This window comes from Suncus etruscus, chromosome 12 (genome assembly GCF_024139225.1).
Source record: "Suncus etruscus isolate mSunEtr1 chromosome 12, mSunEtr1.pri.cur, whole genome shotgun sequence".
Classification (NCBI taxonomy): Eukaryota; Metazoa; Chordata; class Mammalia; order Eulipotyphla; family Soricidae; genus Suncus; species Suncus etruscus.
Genome location: NC_064859.1, coordinates 41372960 through 41390996, shown reverse-complemented (window position 1 = coordinate 41390996; position 18037 = coordinate 41372960). Strand labels below are relative to the sequence as shown.

The 18037-nt window shown below is 49.9% G+C and overlaps 1 protein-coding gene across 2 annotated transcripts in view; it reads left to right on the top strand.

Moving 5' to 3' along the window:
- Positions 1-4935: 4935 nt before the first annotated feature.
- The window catches only part of CNNM4 (cyclin and CBS domain divalent metal cation transport mediator 4), a 55609-nt gene continuing 42507 nt past the window's right edge, over positions 4936-18037 (top strand). For both annotated transcript variants that reach the window (XM_049784838.1, XM_049784837.1), the window contains exon 1: positions 4936-6358. In XM_049784838.1, coding sequence (XP_049640795.1) covers positions 4936-6358 — 1423 coding nt within the window. The remainder of the gene's footprint in view (positions 6359-18037) is intronic.

Here is an 18037-nt window from a genome sequence, read left to right as displayed (position 1 = left end):
CGAATCCCGGCATCCCATATGGTCCCCCATGCCTGCCAGGAGCTATTTCTGAGCAGATAGCCAGGAGTAACCCCTGAGCACCGCCGGGTGTGCCCTCCAAAAAAACAAAAAACAAAACAAAACAAAATAAAATGTCTTGGCTCCAAAGAAGAGTACACTCGTCTGTGCTTTCAGACCTTCTTGCATGTAGTTCTTAGTTTTGCTTATATCTAATGACCTGAAGGAACTCAGCACCTCACACAGGAAGGCAAGTGTTGTCCCAAAGAGTCACAGTTCTGGGTCTAACTTGTCCCATGAGCATTTCCCTATCTGTAGCTGTCGTCCTAACTCTGCAAGAGAGGGTTTTCAGCTGTGCAAATGTAAAAAGATTAAGTGCCCTTAGCAGAGATGAGAGCTTAACAGAGATAGAGTACGTGCTGTGGTGTGAGTCCCTCCTGCTTCCTCTCTCTTCCATGTCCTACTGCATGGCAGCTTTTAATAAGGGTGGGGGGGGTTATCCTTTTCTTTTATATAGCAATCCCTAGGAGGGCAAAAAGATGCTGCTTTGTTCCCTTAATCATGAGTCTGACTATAATCATGGTTGACTAAAATGCAATGAACTTGAGGAAATGCTGACTCTTCCTTCCCACTCTGCCCACTTTATTCAAAGTATCTCAAAAGTATGTCTCTTCCCTCCCTTTGCTGGCTTCTGGCTCACTGCATCTACAGAGTGCTTCTGAGGACGGACAGTCTGGAGAGCAAAATAAAAATAGCCAGCCAGTTGATAATGAGAAAGGCTCTGAGCCCTGAGAGGGAGGGGCCGAGCACTTCCACCAGCTTGGAAAGGCGGGAGGCAAATGAAAAGAGGCAATCTGGAGCCAGGTGTACCCTGAGGGCAGGCAGGTGTCTCCTCCGGGACATTGGAGAACAGTTTCCTGCTCTGTGCTGTCTTGTGCAGTGTTCATTGGAGACTCCTGTAGCCTGACAAGTGGGCTGGTTGGACCCTCATTGTGGTGTATGAATTTGGGCACCTACCAGCAGGAGAACATGATTCTGAGTCCTAGCCCATGGACAGTGCTTACTGGCTTTCTTGATTTTTGAAGTGGGGGTAGGTGGGCATTTGGGCCACAATGGGCTGTGCTCAGGACTTATTCCTGGTCCTGTGCTCAGCGATCACTCCTGGCAGCAGGTGATAGAACAAAATTCAAATCTAGAGTGAGGCAAGTGCCTTTCCACCTGTACAATATGTTTTAGACCCTTGTTTTCAGGTTTTGTTTTTGACAGAGAAGTGCAGCACATTCTACAGTGCTCCAGGTACTCCTGGTCCACTGTGAGCGGTGCTCATGGATAATGTGGTGCTAGTGATCAAATCTAGATCTCCTATATGCACAGTCTGTTCTTCAGCCTGTTGGGCTCCCTATCTAACAGTGCTTTATCTTTTTTGTTCTGTTTTGAGGTCACATCCAGATGTTTTTAGGGCTGACTCTGATGGTGAAGGGACATTACGGAACTCTGGGTTTGAACACAGGTGAGCCGAATACAAGGGAAGCATCTTCCCTGATGTCCCATCTCTTTGGCAGTACTTTTTTTTCTCTCTTCTCTTTTTTTTTTCTAACAGAAACAGAGAAGAGAGGAGAGAAACAATGAAAGGGGAGAGAGAGAGAGAGAGGAGAAAGAGACAAAGAGAGAGAGAGAGAGAGAGAGAGAGAGAGAGAGAGAGAGAGAGAGAGAGAGAGAGAGAGAGAGATGGCGGTACTTTCTAAAAGAGTCTCTCTGCTGCCTGCCTCCTTCACCATAATCAGATTGTTCCTCTGGCCCATATACAGCTTCTTTGTGGCTCATATTGATTGTTGCTTTTATTGGCAAACAATGTACCAAAAGATAAATGAACACAAGTGTTTGTGAGGGGAGAGTAAAGACCATTGTACCTCCAGGGCTGCAGAGAAAACATTGATCTAAGATCCAGGGATCCGCCTGATACCTACCGTTTATGGTTATTCTGGCTTGTTTGTCTTTCCTCCCTAACTGGGCAGGCAGCTGCAATCTTCCTCACATGTTGAGTCCTCAGCACCTCATCCATTACCTTTGGTAGATGCATACTGATAGTGAGTTAAATCAGACCGGGAAGCAAGCTTATCACTCTGGTATTGGCCTAGAGACACACCTTAAAGTGCCTTTTCACATGCAACCACCATCACAATTTAGGGGTTGAGGGCTTGGCCCTGGAAAGGCAGGCAACAAGAACACCAGCAGCTTTGTAGCCAAAGAACATTTGCAAAGAGTATCTTGGGTCAGGAATGGAGTTCAACATAGAACAGTTCCTTGCTTATGGGAGATCCTGGCCTCAATCCTGGCACGGAGTAAAAAAGGAGTTGTTCTAGCAAGCTCAATGCCTAACCACTTAGTCTCACAGCTACCTGCAATGATGCTGTGTTATCATTCGTTTTTATTTTGGGAGCCACACCTAGAGGTGCTGAGGGTGGCAAGTCATTCTTAGTAGTGTTGCCTGGGTGAAGTATATGATAGGGATTGAACCCAGGACTTCCACATGCAAAGCATGACCTCTAGCCCTTTGAGTCACCTTTACTGTATCATGTATTAACATTATTATTTGGGGGTGGGATGGGGGGAGCAGACCAAATGGTCTGTACACCAGGGAGGGCTTCTCTGCACATGGTGCTTGGATGACTATATATATGGTGCTAGGGATCAAACCTGAGTCTGCATACAAAGCCCATGCTCAGCCTATTGAGCTATTTCCTTCCTCCCATGTATCATTAAGAAATTTCAGAAGGGGCCCGGAGAGATAGCACAGCAGCGTTTGCCTTGCAAGCAGCTGATCCAGGACCAAAGGTGGTTGGTTCGAATCCCGGTGTCCCATATGGTCCCCCGTGCCTGCCAGGAGCTATTTCTGAGCAGACAGCCAGAAGTAACCCCTGAGCACCGCCGGGTGTGACCCAAAAACCGAAAAAAAAAAAAAAAAAGAAATTTCAGAAGGGGGCCGGAGATTTGGCACAGCGGTAGGGCGTTTGCCTTGCTTGCAGAAGGATGGCGGTTCAAATCCCGGCGTCCCATATGGTCCCCGAGCCTGCCGGGGGCAATTTCTGAGCGTAGAGCCAGGAGTAGCCCCTGAGTGCTGCCGGGTGTGACCCAAAAACAAAAACAAAAAAACAAAACAAACAAACAAAAAAAGAAACTTCAGAAGAGATTTTGCAACTTACTTGCTTTGCCAAAGACACAAAGCTTTCTTTCTTTCTTTCTTTTTTTTTTTTTTTTTAATTTTTGGTTTTGACACCACACCTGGTAGTGTTCAGGACTTGTTCCCAGCAAAACTCAGTGGCCTAGGATGCAGGTGCCAGGGAACTAAACTGGGCCTCCCACAGGCAGTGCATAATCTCGGTCCATGAGTTATCTCTTCACACAGCCTTATTTATTTATTTATTTATTTTGGTTTTTCGGTCACACCGGGCGGTGCTCAGAGGTTACTCCTGACTCTGCACTCAGAAATTGTTCCTGGCAGCCATGGGGGGGGGGGGAGGGGACCACCCTCTGTCCTGGATGGGCTGCGTGCAAAGCAAATGCCCTACCACTATGCTAGCTCTCCGGCCCCTTATACGGTCTTCTTAAACTGAGCCTGGAAGGGCCTTCATCTGTGCCTAAACTGTTCTTCATCAGTCACCCTAGAATAGTATAAGACTATTTAGGTTTGTTGGATAAAAAAATGTTTTTCCTTTATGGGGTTTGGGGCCACATCCAGTGGTGATCAGGGTCTGCTTCCAGCTCCATGCTGTGGACTGGCTCCCAGGCTGCTTGTGCTACCATGTGATACTGGGGTGGGGGGGTCACACCCAGGCCCCTTGCAGGCAAATCATGTTGCTCAAGCCCTTGAACCACCTCTCCAGCCCCATCTGTTTTCTTCTCTTCACACTAAATGCAGTGCGCAAGGCTTTCTTTACTTTAGCGTCTAGAACTATACTCTCAGAGCCTGGGACAAGTGCCAGCAGTATAGCAGGTACTACATATTTGGAAAGGGCAGTTTCACAGACCATTTTCTACATCCTCAGTCCCCCAGAGTATTTCCCCTCTGCTGCTGGTGACCGAAGCCTAAGGCAAACAAACCATTTTTGAGCATAGAGGAACCTTCTTTTGGCTTTGGGGCAAGGTCAGCAAAAACCTTTGAGCCAGCGCACCTTTGAAGAACAGGTTCCCGTTCTCCTTGGGCCTACCAGAGGAAAAATGTCTTTTCTCACACCATGCCACAAGGCGATTCTGCTTCCGATGATCTGGAGAAGGGCCCACCTGCCCAAAACCATGAGCATTTTGCTGGGCTACTACGGCTGGAAGGAACCGATGCTTCTAGGGAGCTGGTCAAGGGGGGGTGGAAACGGGTCTGAGAGATAGCACAGCGTTAGGGCGTTTGCCTTGCATGCAGAAGGACGGTGGTTCGAATCCCGGCATCCCATATGGTCGGTCCCCCGAGCCTGCTAGGAGTAACCCCTGAGCGCTGCTGGGTGTGACCCAAAAACCAAAATATAAAGAGTAAATAAACAATAAGTAATAGTAATCAACCAACCAATAAATAATCAATAATAAATAAATAAATACATTAAAAAGAGGGTGGAAACGTGGTGGTGGTGTTGGGGAAATAAAACCCCAAAACCCGCGTGCGCGGAAGAGGGCGGGGCGGGGCGGGGCGGGGCGGGCGGCCGCGCAGCTCGCTCCACCTTAAAACGACCAGACTTCCTTAAAAAGAGCGGGCGCTGGAGCGGCACGCCTGGAGGGCGGAGCCTCTTATGCAAAGCAGGGGGCGTGCCCCAAGGCGGGGGCGTGCCCGGGCGGGGGCTGTATCCTGACGTCAGTGCCGAGGCCCGGGCAGTTGGCTCGGCGGCGGCGGCGGAGCGGCTGGAGCGGCGCGGACGCGAGCGGCGGCGGCGGCGGCGGCCGGGCCGGAGCAACATGGCGCCGGTGGGCGGGGGCGGCGGGCCGGCCCGAGGGCGCCTCCTTCTGGCGGTGGCGCTGCAGCTGCTGTGGTGGACGCGGGGGTCGGGCGGCCAGGGGGGCGCCGACCCCGTCCAGCCTGAGCCCGGCGCGGGCGCGGGCGCGGGCGCCGCCGTGCTGGGCATGCGGCTGGTGAGCTGCAGCAAGACGTGCGGGCTGGACCCGAAGGGCACCATCTTCGTGTCGGAGGGCAGCACGGTGCTGCTGCGCCTGTACGGCCGCGGGCTGAGCTCCATGTCCAAGCAGCTCGTCTCCTTCACCGAGCTGGACAGCTACGAGCCGCCGCGCAACGCGTCGCACTGCCCCGAGCTCACGCAGGACCTGGTGGTGCAGCAGCTGGCCAACGTGAGCCGCGGCGACACGTCCGGGATGCTCGTGGTGCTCACCCGGTTCCTGCGGCGCCGCGAGAGCACCAAGCTGTACGCGCTGTGCACCCGGGCGCGGGCCGACGGGCCCTGGCGGCGCTGGGCGGACCGGGACTCGCTGCTCTACATGGTGGAGGAGGCCGGCCGCTTCCTGCCGCTCTGGCTGCACGTCGTCCTCATCCTGGTGCTGCTCGTGCTCTCGGGCATCTTCTCCGGCCTCAACCTGGGCCTCATGGCCCTCGACCCCATGGAGCTGCGCATCGTGCAGAACTGCGGCACCCAGAAGGAGCGGCGCTACGCCCGCAAGATCGAGCCCATCCGGCGCAAGGGCAACTACCTGCTCTGCTCCCTGCTCCTGGGCAACGTGCTGGTCAACACTTCCCTCACCATCCTGCTCGACAACCTCATCGGCTCCGGCCTCATGGCCGTGGCCTCGTCCACCATCGGCATCGTCATCTTCGGCGAGATCTTGCCCCAGTCGCTGTGCTCCCGGCACGGCCTGGCCGTCGGCGCCAACACCATCGTCCTCACCAAGTTCTTCATGCTCCTCACCTTCCCGCTCAGCTTCCCCATCAGCAAACTCCTGGACTTCGTGCTCGGCCAGGAGATCCGCACCGTTTACAACCGGGAGAAGCTCATGGAGATGTTGAAGGTGACCGAACCCTACAACGACCTGGTGAAAGAGGAGCTGAATATGATCCAGGGGGCCCTCGAGCTCCGGACCAAGACCGTGGAGGATATCATGACCCAGCTCCACGACTGCTTCATGATCCGCAACGACGCCATCCTGGACTTCAACACCATGTCGGAGATCATGGAGAGCGGCTACACCCGCATCCCCGTCTTCGAGGACGAGCAGTCCAACATCGTGGACATTCTCTACGTCAAAGACTTGGCCTTCGTGGACCCCGATGACTGCACACCCCTCAAGACCATCACGCGTTTCTACAACCACCCGGTGCACTTCGTCTTCCATGATACCAAGTTGGATGCTATGTTGGAGGAGTTCAAGAAGGGTAAGGTCTGGTCACGGCACCTCCTGGGAACCTTTGCACTGCCTCTCTCCGACTCTTGCTTGTTCTGTGCCGGCTGGTCTTAATGTTCCCTGTACAGGACTGTTCCTCTGTCCATCACTGCTTCTGACTCTCAGCCAGACTGTATTTGGGGCTGCAGAGACAGTTTCCTCAGTATTCGCTGTCAGCCCAGGCACCAAGCTCTGTGTTTCAGGGGAGTCAGTTTGGTGGACTTGAGAAAAGCCCTAGAGGAGGCAGGCAGATGCCCAGAGAGACCACCACTAAGTCTGGAAATAAGCACAGGGATCCCTGGCTCGGCGGGGGTGATGGTGGAGAAGGCACCTGGGAGCCCAGATTGGGAAGGCCTTCATAGAGCAGGGAGCACTTGGAGTGAGTCTTTGCAAGGTGGAGGTACTTGATGTTTGTGGCTGAGGGAACCCCATGACCTGAGAACCTGAGGGGGAAAGAGAGGGGCAAATGGTCTGCCAGGGGGTCCTGCTCAGTGGAATGTACGCTTAGGTCAGGACCGCATGCATGTACCATTTGGGGTTCAATGATGAAGAGTCTGAAAAACTAGGCTGGCAAATGTGCAGGGAACTGGGAACTAAGGGATTTCTGAGCAGGAGTGTGATGTCCCTTACGCTCCTGAGACCTACACGTCCCATTCAAAGGCTTCTACCCGGCTCCCCCACGTCAAGCAATGTCAAGTCATGCTTTGTAGCAGCTGCAGAAGCAGCGTGTGGATTCAGTTTGGATTATTGTTCTGTTTCTCTCAGGCGCCAGCCTCCTGTGTCTGCTGGGACTCCTCAGCTGGCCTTGCCTTGTTGCCTGGTGTTTTTTTCTCACCGGAATTCTTGGCCAGTTCTCAGGTAGTTAAGAGGCACTTGGAGAGTTTACTCGCCAGCCTCAAAGCTAGGGTACACACCCTTTTCTTTACTTCCAACCAAACTTTCCTCCCACCTCTGCCCCTGTGCAGCCCTCAGTCTTAGTAAACAAGCCAATTATGGAGTAAAACTGTCCTAGGCCAAAAGGATTGAAAAAGCAGAAAGAGAAGCTCTTGTAAAGGGATGGGGGGAGTGGGGTGGGTGGGTTGGGAGCAGAGCACATTCTAGTGCCATGACTTGGCTCTAGGATAACCACAGGCCAAGCTCCATGGGCTAAGGCTGTTTTGGCCCAGGCTGGGCTTTGGGCAGCTTCGAAGCCCCAGCTAGGAGGAACCCCTCCCCAACCCCCACCTTGTTCCTCATTTGTGAAGCAGAATGGAGAAGAGCCTGGATCAGACTGGATTAGTGGGTGATGGAACAGAGCAGGAAGGAGACCTCTTTGCCAAGTTTGGTCTGCAAAGATGCTCAACCCCCACCCCCCTGTGTGAGGGCTTAGGCACCTTCTTCTCATTTTACTTTGTCTGAGTGAGTCTCAGCAGCAGAACTAGGGGCTTAAATAAGTGTGAATGGGAGAAGGCACTTGAACGTGCCCTTAATGCATGGGAGGGGGAGTGGGGGCGGCGGCGGGGGGGGTAACAGGACTGGAGGGAGGTTGGTTGCTGGTGTTGATGGCATAGACATCAGGGCACAAACGAGAGTTTGGGATGCAGATCACACCTGGGATGAAGAGCAGTGAACGTACTGGAGCTTTACCCTACCCAGGCCTGAAACCTCTTAGCCTTGAGGATTTCTGCCTGTGGCTAGTTTAGAATTTGGGGCACTGGGCAGCTTCCTGTCCCTACCTCTGGTGCTTAGGACCAGGTGTGTGTGACACACCCTGCAAGCACATTTGTGTTGTCCAGCTGGTCTGGATCCAGATGGAATAGATGAGTTTGGCCAGGCTTCTAAGATCCTGTTCAGAACTCTCAGTGGGGTCAGGACTGTCATTTTTTGGGGGTTTGGTCTATATCCAGCGATGCTCAGGGAGTACTCCTGGCTCTGTACGTAGGAATCACTCCTGGTGGTACTCTGGGGACCATAGCAAACTCTGGTCAATCATATGCGAGGCAAACATATTACCCACTGTACTATCGCTGGCCCCCAAATCTGTCTTCTTATTTTTTTCTATTTTGATGTAAGCCCCTGGCATGTATTTGCCGTAGCCCATTGAGCTCTCTCCTGCCTGACCTGGACCCTTTTTTGGGGATATATATTTTGGGGTCACACTTAGCAATGCTCAGGGTTTACTTTTGGCTCTGCACATAGGAATCACTGTTTCTCTGTTCTCAGGGATTGTTCTAGTTGGGGTTTGAGGGACCATATAGGGTGCCAGGGATCCAACCAGGCTGACCATGTGAAAGGCAAGTGCTTATTCCTGGTCCTGGTTGTATTTAAAAACATACCATTTAGGGGTCGGAGAGATAGCACAGTAGTAAGGCCTTGCACAAGGCCAAACCAGGACAGACTTGGGTTCTATTCCCGGCATCCCATATGGCCCTGTGAGCCTGCCAGGAGTGATTTCTGAGCGCAGAGCTAGGAATAACCGCTGTAGCTCAAAAAACAAACAAAAACAAACAAAAAAACCCCAAACCATACCATTCATGAAGCTGTAAAACAGCCCCTGTCTTTTCTTTTTTTGTGGGGCTCACTCTCGGCAGTGCTCAGGGGTTACTCCTGGCTTTTCGCTCAGAATTCGCTCCTGGCAGTCTTGGAAGATCATATGGGATGCTGGGGATCGAACCGGGGTCCATCCATGGTTGGTGCATTCAAGGCAAATGCTCTACCTACATGCTATCACTCCGTCCCTGTCCCCATCTTTTAGATGAGAGCAACTACTCTGTTAAACTCTCTGCTAACACTGGACTGCTTGTAGTGGAATCTGCTTTTTTTTTGATGAGTGTATTTGTTTATGTTTTGGGGCCACATCTCATGTTGCTCAGGAGTTACTTCTGGCTCTGCACTCAGGAATTATGCCTGGTGGTGCTCTGGGGACCATAAAAGTTTCTGGGAATTGAAACTTGAGTCAGCTGCATGCAAGGCAAGCACCCTACCTACCTTTCTATCTGTCTGGCCCACAAGTAGAGGATTTTCCTTATTTAGGGTCAGTAGCCTGAGACTAACCCCTGTAGGGAATGTATAGGAGCCTCTGGAAAGGCAGGCTGGGTTTTGGAGATTTGGGGGTGATTCGGTAGTTCCCACTAATGAATACACTTTGGGACTTAATAACTTCACTTGCTGGATATATTCAAATCAGAGGTTATCTGGGACCATAACTTTAAATCTTTTTGCACCTCTAGGCCAGTGGACTAAGTTGAAAACCACTGGTCTAGGTAGGCTAGCATTTATCACTTAGGAGGTATAGAGAGATTGAAAACCTGGTAGAAGACAAAGAGATAGTGCAATAGGTAGGTGCTTACACAGCTAGGTTTTTTATTTTTTTTTGTTTTTGTTTTTTTGGTTTTTGGGCCACACCCGGTGATGCTCAGGGGTTACTCCTGGCTGTCTGCTCAGAAATAGCTCTTGGCAGGCACGGGGGACCATATGGGACACCGGGATTCGAACCAACCACCTTTGGTCCTGGATCGGCTGCTTGCAAGGCAAACGCCGCTGTGCTATCTCTCCGGGCCCAAGCTAGTTTTTTTTTTTTTTTATCTCTGGCACTATATAGGGCTCCCCAGGCACTAGCAGGAGTAATCCCTGAGCACCAGCAGGTGTGTCCCCCCAATAATGAAAAGTAATGGCATTAGTCTCTTTTGGCCCCTAGTGGTTTGTTTTTGTTTGTTTGTTTGCTTTGTTTTGTTTTTGAGCCACATCCGATGACACTCAGGGGTTATTCCTAGCTATGTACTCAGAAATGGCACCATATGGGATTCCAGGGGTCGAAGCCAGATTTGTCCTTGTGCAGCTGTGTGCTGGGCAAATGCCCTACAGCTGTGCTATCCCTCTGCCCCTCGTCCTAGTGATTTGCAAATAGGAGCTGGTCTGCAGGGAAGAGCGCTGGGCCACTATATCACACTCAGTGTACATCTGCAACTTAGAAGGTTTTCTTTGTGGATGTGGTATTTGGAAGGCTTTATTTTTTAGCTAAGGAAAACAAACAAATTAGATGAACAAGCTCCTGAGATAAGGTTACTGCTTCTATTGAGGTTTTTATCTTGATTCTGTGCACTTTCAGGATTGGTGAGGGCCTGGCTCAGCCAGAATCTTTCTGCTCTGGGCAGAATGTTCTTTTCCTTTTACTCTCCTTCTAGCTCCTGTCACTTTTTGCTTTTCATTTTGTTTTCTGTTGTTTCCCTGGTCCCTGATTGTGGCACTTGTGAAGAGCTCAAAAAAAAAAAAAAAAAAAAAAAAAAGTCAAAGCAGGGCCAGAGCGATAGCACAGTGGGTAGGGTGTTTGCTTTGCATGACTCTGGTTTGATCCCTGGTATCTCATATGGTCTCCTGGGCCTGATGAGTTATTTCTGAACACAGAGCCAGGAGTAATCCCTGCGTGCTGTTGGGTGTGGCCCAAAAACCAAAAGGAAAAAAAAGTTATAGCATGGATAAATAATCTCTCAGGTTTGGGAGAGATTTAGTCCTCCCTTTCTAGAAGTCTTAGCATTTTTTTTTTAAGTCTTAGCATTTTAAGGAGCTAGAAGGACTGAGAAAAGTGTTTATATGCAGGAACATGCTGTTTGCAGCAGCAGGAGCCTTCTGCAGACTTTGTGCTCTAGTGCTGGCTCTGCGACCCCCGAGCAGCAGAATTTGGGGTTTGGCGTGTGCTTGGTCCCCTGGCCCTCCCTATCATGAAGTGATGTGGGTTTTGGTTTTTTTGTATGTATGTTTTGTTTGTTTTTGGGCCACACTCAGTAGTGCTCAGTGAGTGGTTTCTTTTGGCTCTACACTCAGGGATCACTCTTGACATTCTTGGGTGACCATATGGGGTGATGGGAATTGAATCTGGATCAGCTGCCTGCAAGGCAAATGCCCTACCCACTGTTCATGTGCTGGAGGGAAGCCATCTGCTAGGGTAGGACTCTGAGTTCCCTCAGATTGATTCATCTGATTAGTTTTATTGGGCCACATTCTGTGGTGTTCAAGATGCTATAACCTTTGTCTGATGCTCAGCAACTTCTGTCTTTTTGACCCATGGTTGTTTTTCTGTTTGTTTTGGGGGCCTCACCCAGTGGTTCTGTCTTTATGGGTCTCTCCCTTGAATCAATGCTGTGAGAGGAACCTCCTCCCACCCAGCCAGAATCTGTTGAGCTCTCTTTCCTACAGGGGACACTTTGATTAGAGCTGTGAATAGTTTCTGAGCTCTGGGGGTTTATCTCCTAAAGCAAAGAATCTGGGACTATTCCTGGCCCCATTACCCTTTTTCTTTACTGCAGATGCTCTCCCAGGCCCTGGAGGAATAAGAATGAACCTAAGCTCCATGATGAAACCCAACTCTGAGCTTTCCACTGAGCTCTTCCTTTGGGAACATTTCCTGTCCCTCCTATGAACTTAGCCCATCTTATCTTTCCCCACCCACTTTATAACCTCCTAGTGCCTCAGAAAAACTGGGTTTGAATTCCACACATCCTGGTCATGGCCCATAGGGTGACCTTGTACTTATGACTAGAAGCAAGCTACAGGATTACAAATGGGAGGGGGAAATGCTAGAAATATTTTGGTTTTAAAGCTCTTTCTAGGGATGGATGTATATGGAGAGTAATGTGCTGGGTGAAATGAGTCAGAGGGAGAGGGATATAAAAAGAATCATCACATGCATTTGTAGGCTATTAAAAAAAGACAGATAGTATGGTAATGATACCCAAAGACAATAGAGATAAAGGCCAGGAGCAGTAGTCTATGGTAGAAAGCTTGTGGGGGAGTGCAGTTAGGGCAGAGAAGGGACCACTATGACAATGAAGGTTGGAAATGATCACTCTGAACAAGAACTGGGTGCTGAAAGAAGATAAAGTGATAGGCATGTTATCTCTTCAGTCTCAAAATTGCAAATACGGTGCCTTAAAAAGGGAGGGAGAAAGAGAGAACGAGAGAGGGAGCCGGCAGGAATAAGCCCTGAGTACCTCCCTGTGTGTACCAAAATCCAAAAAAAAAAAAAAAAAAAAAACCAAAATAACCCCCCCCACCAAAAAAGAAATTAAAAAGAAAAATTGGGGCCGGAGAGATAGCATGGAGGTAAGGCGTTTGCCTTTCATGCAGGACAATGGTTCGAATCCCAGCATCCCATATGGTCCCCCGTGCCTGCCAGGGGCAATTTCTGAGCAAAGAGCCAGGAGTAACCCTGGAGCGCTGCCAGGTATGTGATCCAAAAACCAAAAAAAAAAACAAAAAACAAAAAACAAAACCCAAACTTAAAAAAAAAACCGAAAATAAAAACGTCTTCTAGAGGCACTTCTTCATGGGCACTCTGAATGCATGCTTTGCATGCAGGAGACCAGTTCCATCCCTGGCACTGCATGGTCCCCCTCACACGATCTACACTCACTGGAGCTAACACCCAAATACTCATTGTGTCTCCCCAGCACACAACCAGAAATAGTCCTTGAGCATGCTGGATATGGTCCTCAAACAAACAGAAAATCTCCCATATTTTCATCTCTGCTGCATCATATTTCTCTATCTAATTAATATTATTCCAGAAACAGTTTTATAAAGTCAAGAAAAACAAATCCTGGGGCTGGAGAGATAGCACAGTGGGGAGCATTGTTTCCCTTGCAGGAAGTGGCCCAGGCCCAGATTCGATCCCAAACCTGACATTCCAGAAGGTCCCCTGAGCACTGCCAGGAGCAATTTCTGAGTGCTGATCTAGGAATAATCCCCAGCACTGCTGGGTGTGGCCCTAAAAAAAAAAAACAAAAAAAAACCCTACATGATTTTGCATTCACTTTGTTTTTCACCCTCAGATAGTCATATATGTATATATATATATATTTATATTTATATATATATATTTCACTTTCTATATATCATTCATTTCCCTCTGTTTATTCATTCATTTGTTCAATAAGAACTTAATTTTTGGAAATCTAAGGGTCAGACTCGATTAGCTGTGGACACTTAAGACTAAAGCAGCCCTATTTACAGAACTCACAGTTGGCTGTGGAGCCAGAAGTGTAAACAAGCCTAGTAGTCCAGGGCTTGGTCAGGGAGGGAATTGAGGAAGGCCTAGACCTCTCAGATGCTTCAAAAGTAAAGTAACTTGACTAGTCTGTTATCGTTCTGTTGATGGTAGAGTCAGGTCCAAGGAGTAGTTGTGGACGTTTTAGGTTTCTTTTCTTTTCCTTTTTTTGTGGTGGGAGGAGAGGGCCACACTTAATAGTACTTAAGGCTTACTCCTACCTGTGTGCTGGGGATCACTCCTGGCTTGGTGGACTATATGGAGATGCATGGCAAGCATCCTACGTGCTGTATTTTTCTCTTCTTTTTGAGGGACCACATTTAGAAATGCTCAGGGGTTATTCCTGGCTTTTGTGCTCAGAAATTACTCCACTCCTGGCAGTGCTGGTGGACCATATGGGATGCCAGGGGTTGAACCTATGTGGCCATGTATAAGGCTAGCGCCTTACCTGATATTCTATTGCTCCAGTTCCTCCTTCCCTCCCCTCTCTTCCCCCCTGCCCTCCTCTCCCCTCTTATTTCGTCTCCTTCCCTCTACTCCCTTCTCTTCCCCCTCCCAGACTTCCCCTCCCCAACCCCTCCCCTCTTCTTTCTCTTCTTCCTCTTCCTCTCCTTCCCTCTGTCTTACGTGCAGTATTGCTTGGGTCTACTCCTGGCTCTGTGCTCAGGGCTTGGTGCCAAAGCTGGAATCTAGACCTTTCATCTGCAAAGCATGTGCTCCAGCCCCTTGATCTGTTTCTCTGGCACCCACACCTATAGTTTCCAACCTGTGATTCAGGTTGATGATGTCAATGAGTAGAAGCCAGGAGAGGGAAGCAAAGCCCATTTGGTGAGGTAGAGGGGAGGGGCTGGTGGCAGTCAGAGTGGTGTGACCTTTCACTCATCACTCCTATGCACATCATCATGTCCTATAGAACTTCTCACATTTAAAAATGCAGATGTGAGCACTATGGATGGGGTGGGCATGGCCTCAGCTGCCTTTCAGACAAGACCTCAGATGATGCCCCTCCTGTGCCTGGACCACTCTACTTAAGAGTGTTGTGTCAGGGGCCCGAGAGATAGCATGGAGGTAAGGTGTTTGCCTTGCATGCAGAAGGACAGTGGTTCGAATCTTGGCATCCCATATGTAGTCTCCTGAGCCTGCCAGGAGCGATTTCTGAGCATAGAACCAGGAGTAACACCTGAGTGCTGCCAAGTGTGACCCAAAAAAAAAAAAAAAAAGTTGTATCTGTTCAGGCAGGCCCTTGGGTCCAGGGACTTGGGGCAGGGGCTGTGGTGCAAGAAGAGGACCAGGCCAAAGGCTTGTAAGCCCATTGAGAGCTGGCAGAATGTGCCAGGAAGGAATAAATCTGGCCTAAGTGGTCCTTGAAGAGCTGAGAAAAAGCCTGGAGAGATGGTGTAGCTTACAGGGAGGTCAAACAGGGCGAGGGCTGAGCACACACAGACCGTGAGCAGGGCAGTTAGTCACACTGGGCTGCGCTCAAGAAGGCGGGCGGCTCAGCTGTGCATCTGTGTGTCTCTGCCTGGCAACTGTCTCCAATGGCACCGCTAGTGATTTGATCTGGGGAAGGTGCTCAGGGCCAGCGAGTCTGAGAGTGACAGGAGCTGCCTGCTGGGCTGAGGTGCCAGCAGGGTGACTGACTAAACCCTGGCTGGGCTCTTTGCTTTCTCTTTTGTGTAGTGCTTGTGGGCATAGAGAAGGCTGCTGTGGGGAGGATGGTGTGGTGCCAGCAATGAGCGGCTGCACCTCATCCCTTCGCTAGTAGCAAAGGATTGAGAACCGCAAGGGAACGGTCACCAGCTTCTCTCCGCAGTTCAGCTCTGCCGCTCCCATGACTGCTGGCAGGGTCTGAAGAGCTCTTTGGGTCATATCTATCTCCTTTGTCAAAGGCTGACAGGGTTGGAGAGATAGTATAAGCATTAAGGCGCTTTGCCTTGCATGCAGTGAACCAGGTTGATCCCAGCTCTGGGTCTGGTTCCCCCTATCCCCTCTAGGAGTGATTCCTTGAGCCCAGAGCCAGGAGTAGCCACACCCCTCCAAAATAAACAGACAGACTGACCTTTGTCTGTAAGAAACCTAGCTCAGGAATTTCTTTGCGCAGCTCTTCCTGGTATGGGAGGTACTGAGCAGGTATCTAGCTTTTCGAACAGAAATAAGATAGAGGAGCGTGTTCTACAGAATGCCTGAGGGACCCAGGGACTGTTGGGAAGCTAGAGGATGCTGCAAGTGTAAAAGTCAGGAAGATTCTCTAGAGGAGGAAACCTCCCAGTGTGATCTCTGAGGGTGACTAGGCAGCATTTTCATGTGGGTGGTAGGGTGATTCTTGGGCAGGACCAGAGTGGCTGAAGATGCTGCCCTGGTTATATTCTCTTCTTGCTCCCATGAGAGCTGGAAGGCAGATAAATGGGGAGCTGTGGGCAGTGAGGACACTGAGGGGAGGAATGGTGTCCTATTGGGTCAACAGGAGGGTTAGGGCAGTAGCTACATCAGGCACGCTTCTGAAAGCTGGTGTGCAGGGGAAAGTGGGTGGGCCACGTGTCCTGTCTTGTAGCTGATTGGGATGGAGAGGGTATGCATCTCTCTCAATGTGGGTGCTTTTGAAGCCTGCCTCTCCTCTGTGGGGTGTTTGGAGCTGCTCATAGGACCTGCAGTAGATGTGAGGGTGGCATAATTTCCTATTGGGGCCTGAGATGGGACGCTGGTGCTGCATGTGATTCCTCTTTTTTCTTTTGGATCACACCCTACAGTGCTCAGAGGTAACTAACTCATGGCTCTCTCTGCACTCAGGAATTAACTGCTGGTGGTGCTCCCGGACCACTTGGGATGCCAGGGAAAGAACTTAGGTCTGATTTGTGTGAGGCAAGTACCCTGCCTGCTGTGCTATCACTCCAGCCCCTGCCTGAGCTTCTCTGATGGTCCTTGGCACAAGTGCCCTGTGGGAGAAAGGGACCTGGGCCACACCCTAGCGGTGACTCCCTGCTTGGTGCTTTGTTCTCTAGGGTCACTCTTGGCAGTGCTTGGGGGGGACATGTGGTACAGAGGAACAAATGCTTGCAGGGCAAGCATCTTAACCACTGTGCTCTCTAGCTCCTATGATAGAGGTACTTACTTGCCTGATCTACAGCTCTGGTTGTTTCTGTCATACTCGAGTGAGTTGAGATACCACTCTGGGACTTCCTGCGGGACTCCAGGCTTATTTCATTGACTCAGTTCTGTTCCTTTCCATCTATTAGATACTTTTCTATTTACTTTGGTTATTGTAAAATAAATCTCTGTTACTCCTGGCTCAGTGCTTGGGGGCCCTATGCTGTGCCCAAGACCAAATTAGATCGGCTGCATACAAAGCAAGTACCTCACTTGTTCTCTCTGACCCGTTACCATAACTTTAGAAGAAAACACAGAAATATGAACAAAGAAGTTCACAAGACTAGGATATGTCTCATTTAGTGGTAGAGAAGCCTTCTTTGAATGGATTGGGTCCCTGGTACCCCTGGTATCATCTGCAATAATTAAAAAAGCAGTCTTTGAGGGGCCGGAGAGATAGCATGGAGGAAGGCGTTTGGCTTGCATGCAGAAGGATGGTGGTTCGAATCCTGTCATCCCATATGGTCCCCTGAGCCTGCCAGGAGTGATTTCTGAGTGTAGAGCCAGGAGTAACCCTGAGTGCTGCCGGGTGTGAACCAAACACACACACACACACACACAGCAGTCTGAGCATGAGGACTTTCTTTTTTTTTTTTTTTTTGGTTTTTGGGCCACACCCGGTGACGCTCAGGGGTTACTCCTGGCTATGCGCTCAGAAGTCGCTCCTGGCTTGGGGGACCATATGGGACGCCGGGGGATCGAACCGCGGTCCGTCTCCTAGGCTAGCGCAGGTAAGGCAGGCACCTTACCTCGAGCGCCACTGCCCGGCCCAGCATGAGGACTTTCAATTGTTTATTAAAGCTTCTAAAGAAATCAAAACTTACTAGTCTCAAAAATATTGTAACAAAATCTAAGCTAATTTTCATTTTTATAGTTGTTTTGGCCTATTAAAGACATATGCACTTTTTTTTAGACATATGTATTTAACTATCTGTGACAGTATTAAAGTTGTCCATCCATTATTCAAGTATGTTTTACTCTAGTAACACATATACCCCCTTGTTCCCCTGGTGACTGGGAGGGTCACATGCAGATGTGGTGTTTCCTTAGACCCTGCGCCATTTTGGTTGTGCTGGTACACACTGGTTGGCTGCATGCCATGGTGCTCACGTGCATGCTTGGGGTAGGAGGGGGCTGGGCACTGCTCTTCTGCCTGTGATGCTTGCATGCATCCCTCAGTTCCTTTTTGAGCTGCTGTTCTTTCTGTGATTAAGGTTTGCACATGTTTGATTATGTTGAAATTCAGATAGCAGAACCACAGAAACTATGCTCAATGCTAGTGGTAGCACAGGGTTTGAACTCAGGGTCTCCTACTTTGAGGCAAATGCTGGTTGCTATTGAGCCTCCCCCTGACTTCCTTACCTGTATGTGTTTTTCTTGACTTTTTCTAGTTTTGGGGCCACAGCCAACAGTGTTCAGGGTTTATTTCTGGCTTTGCACTCATGAATTACTCCTGGTGAGACTCGGGGACCATTTGGGGTGCTGGGTATCAAACCCCTCATGTTG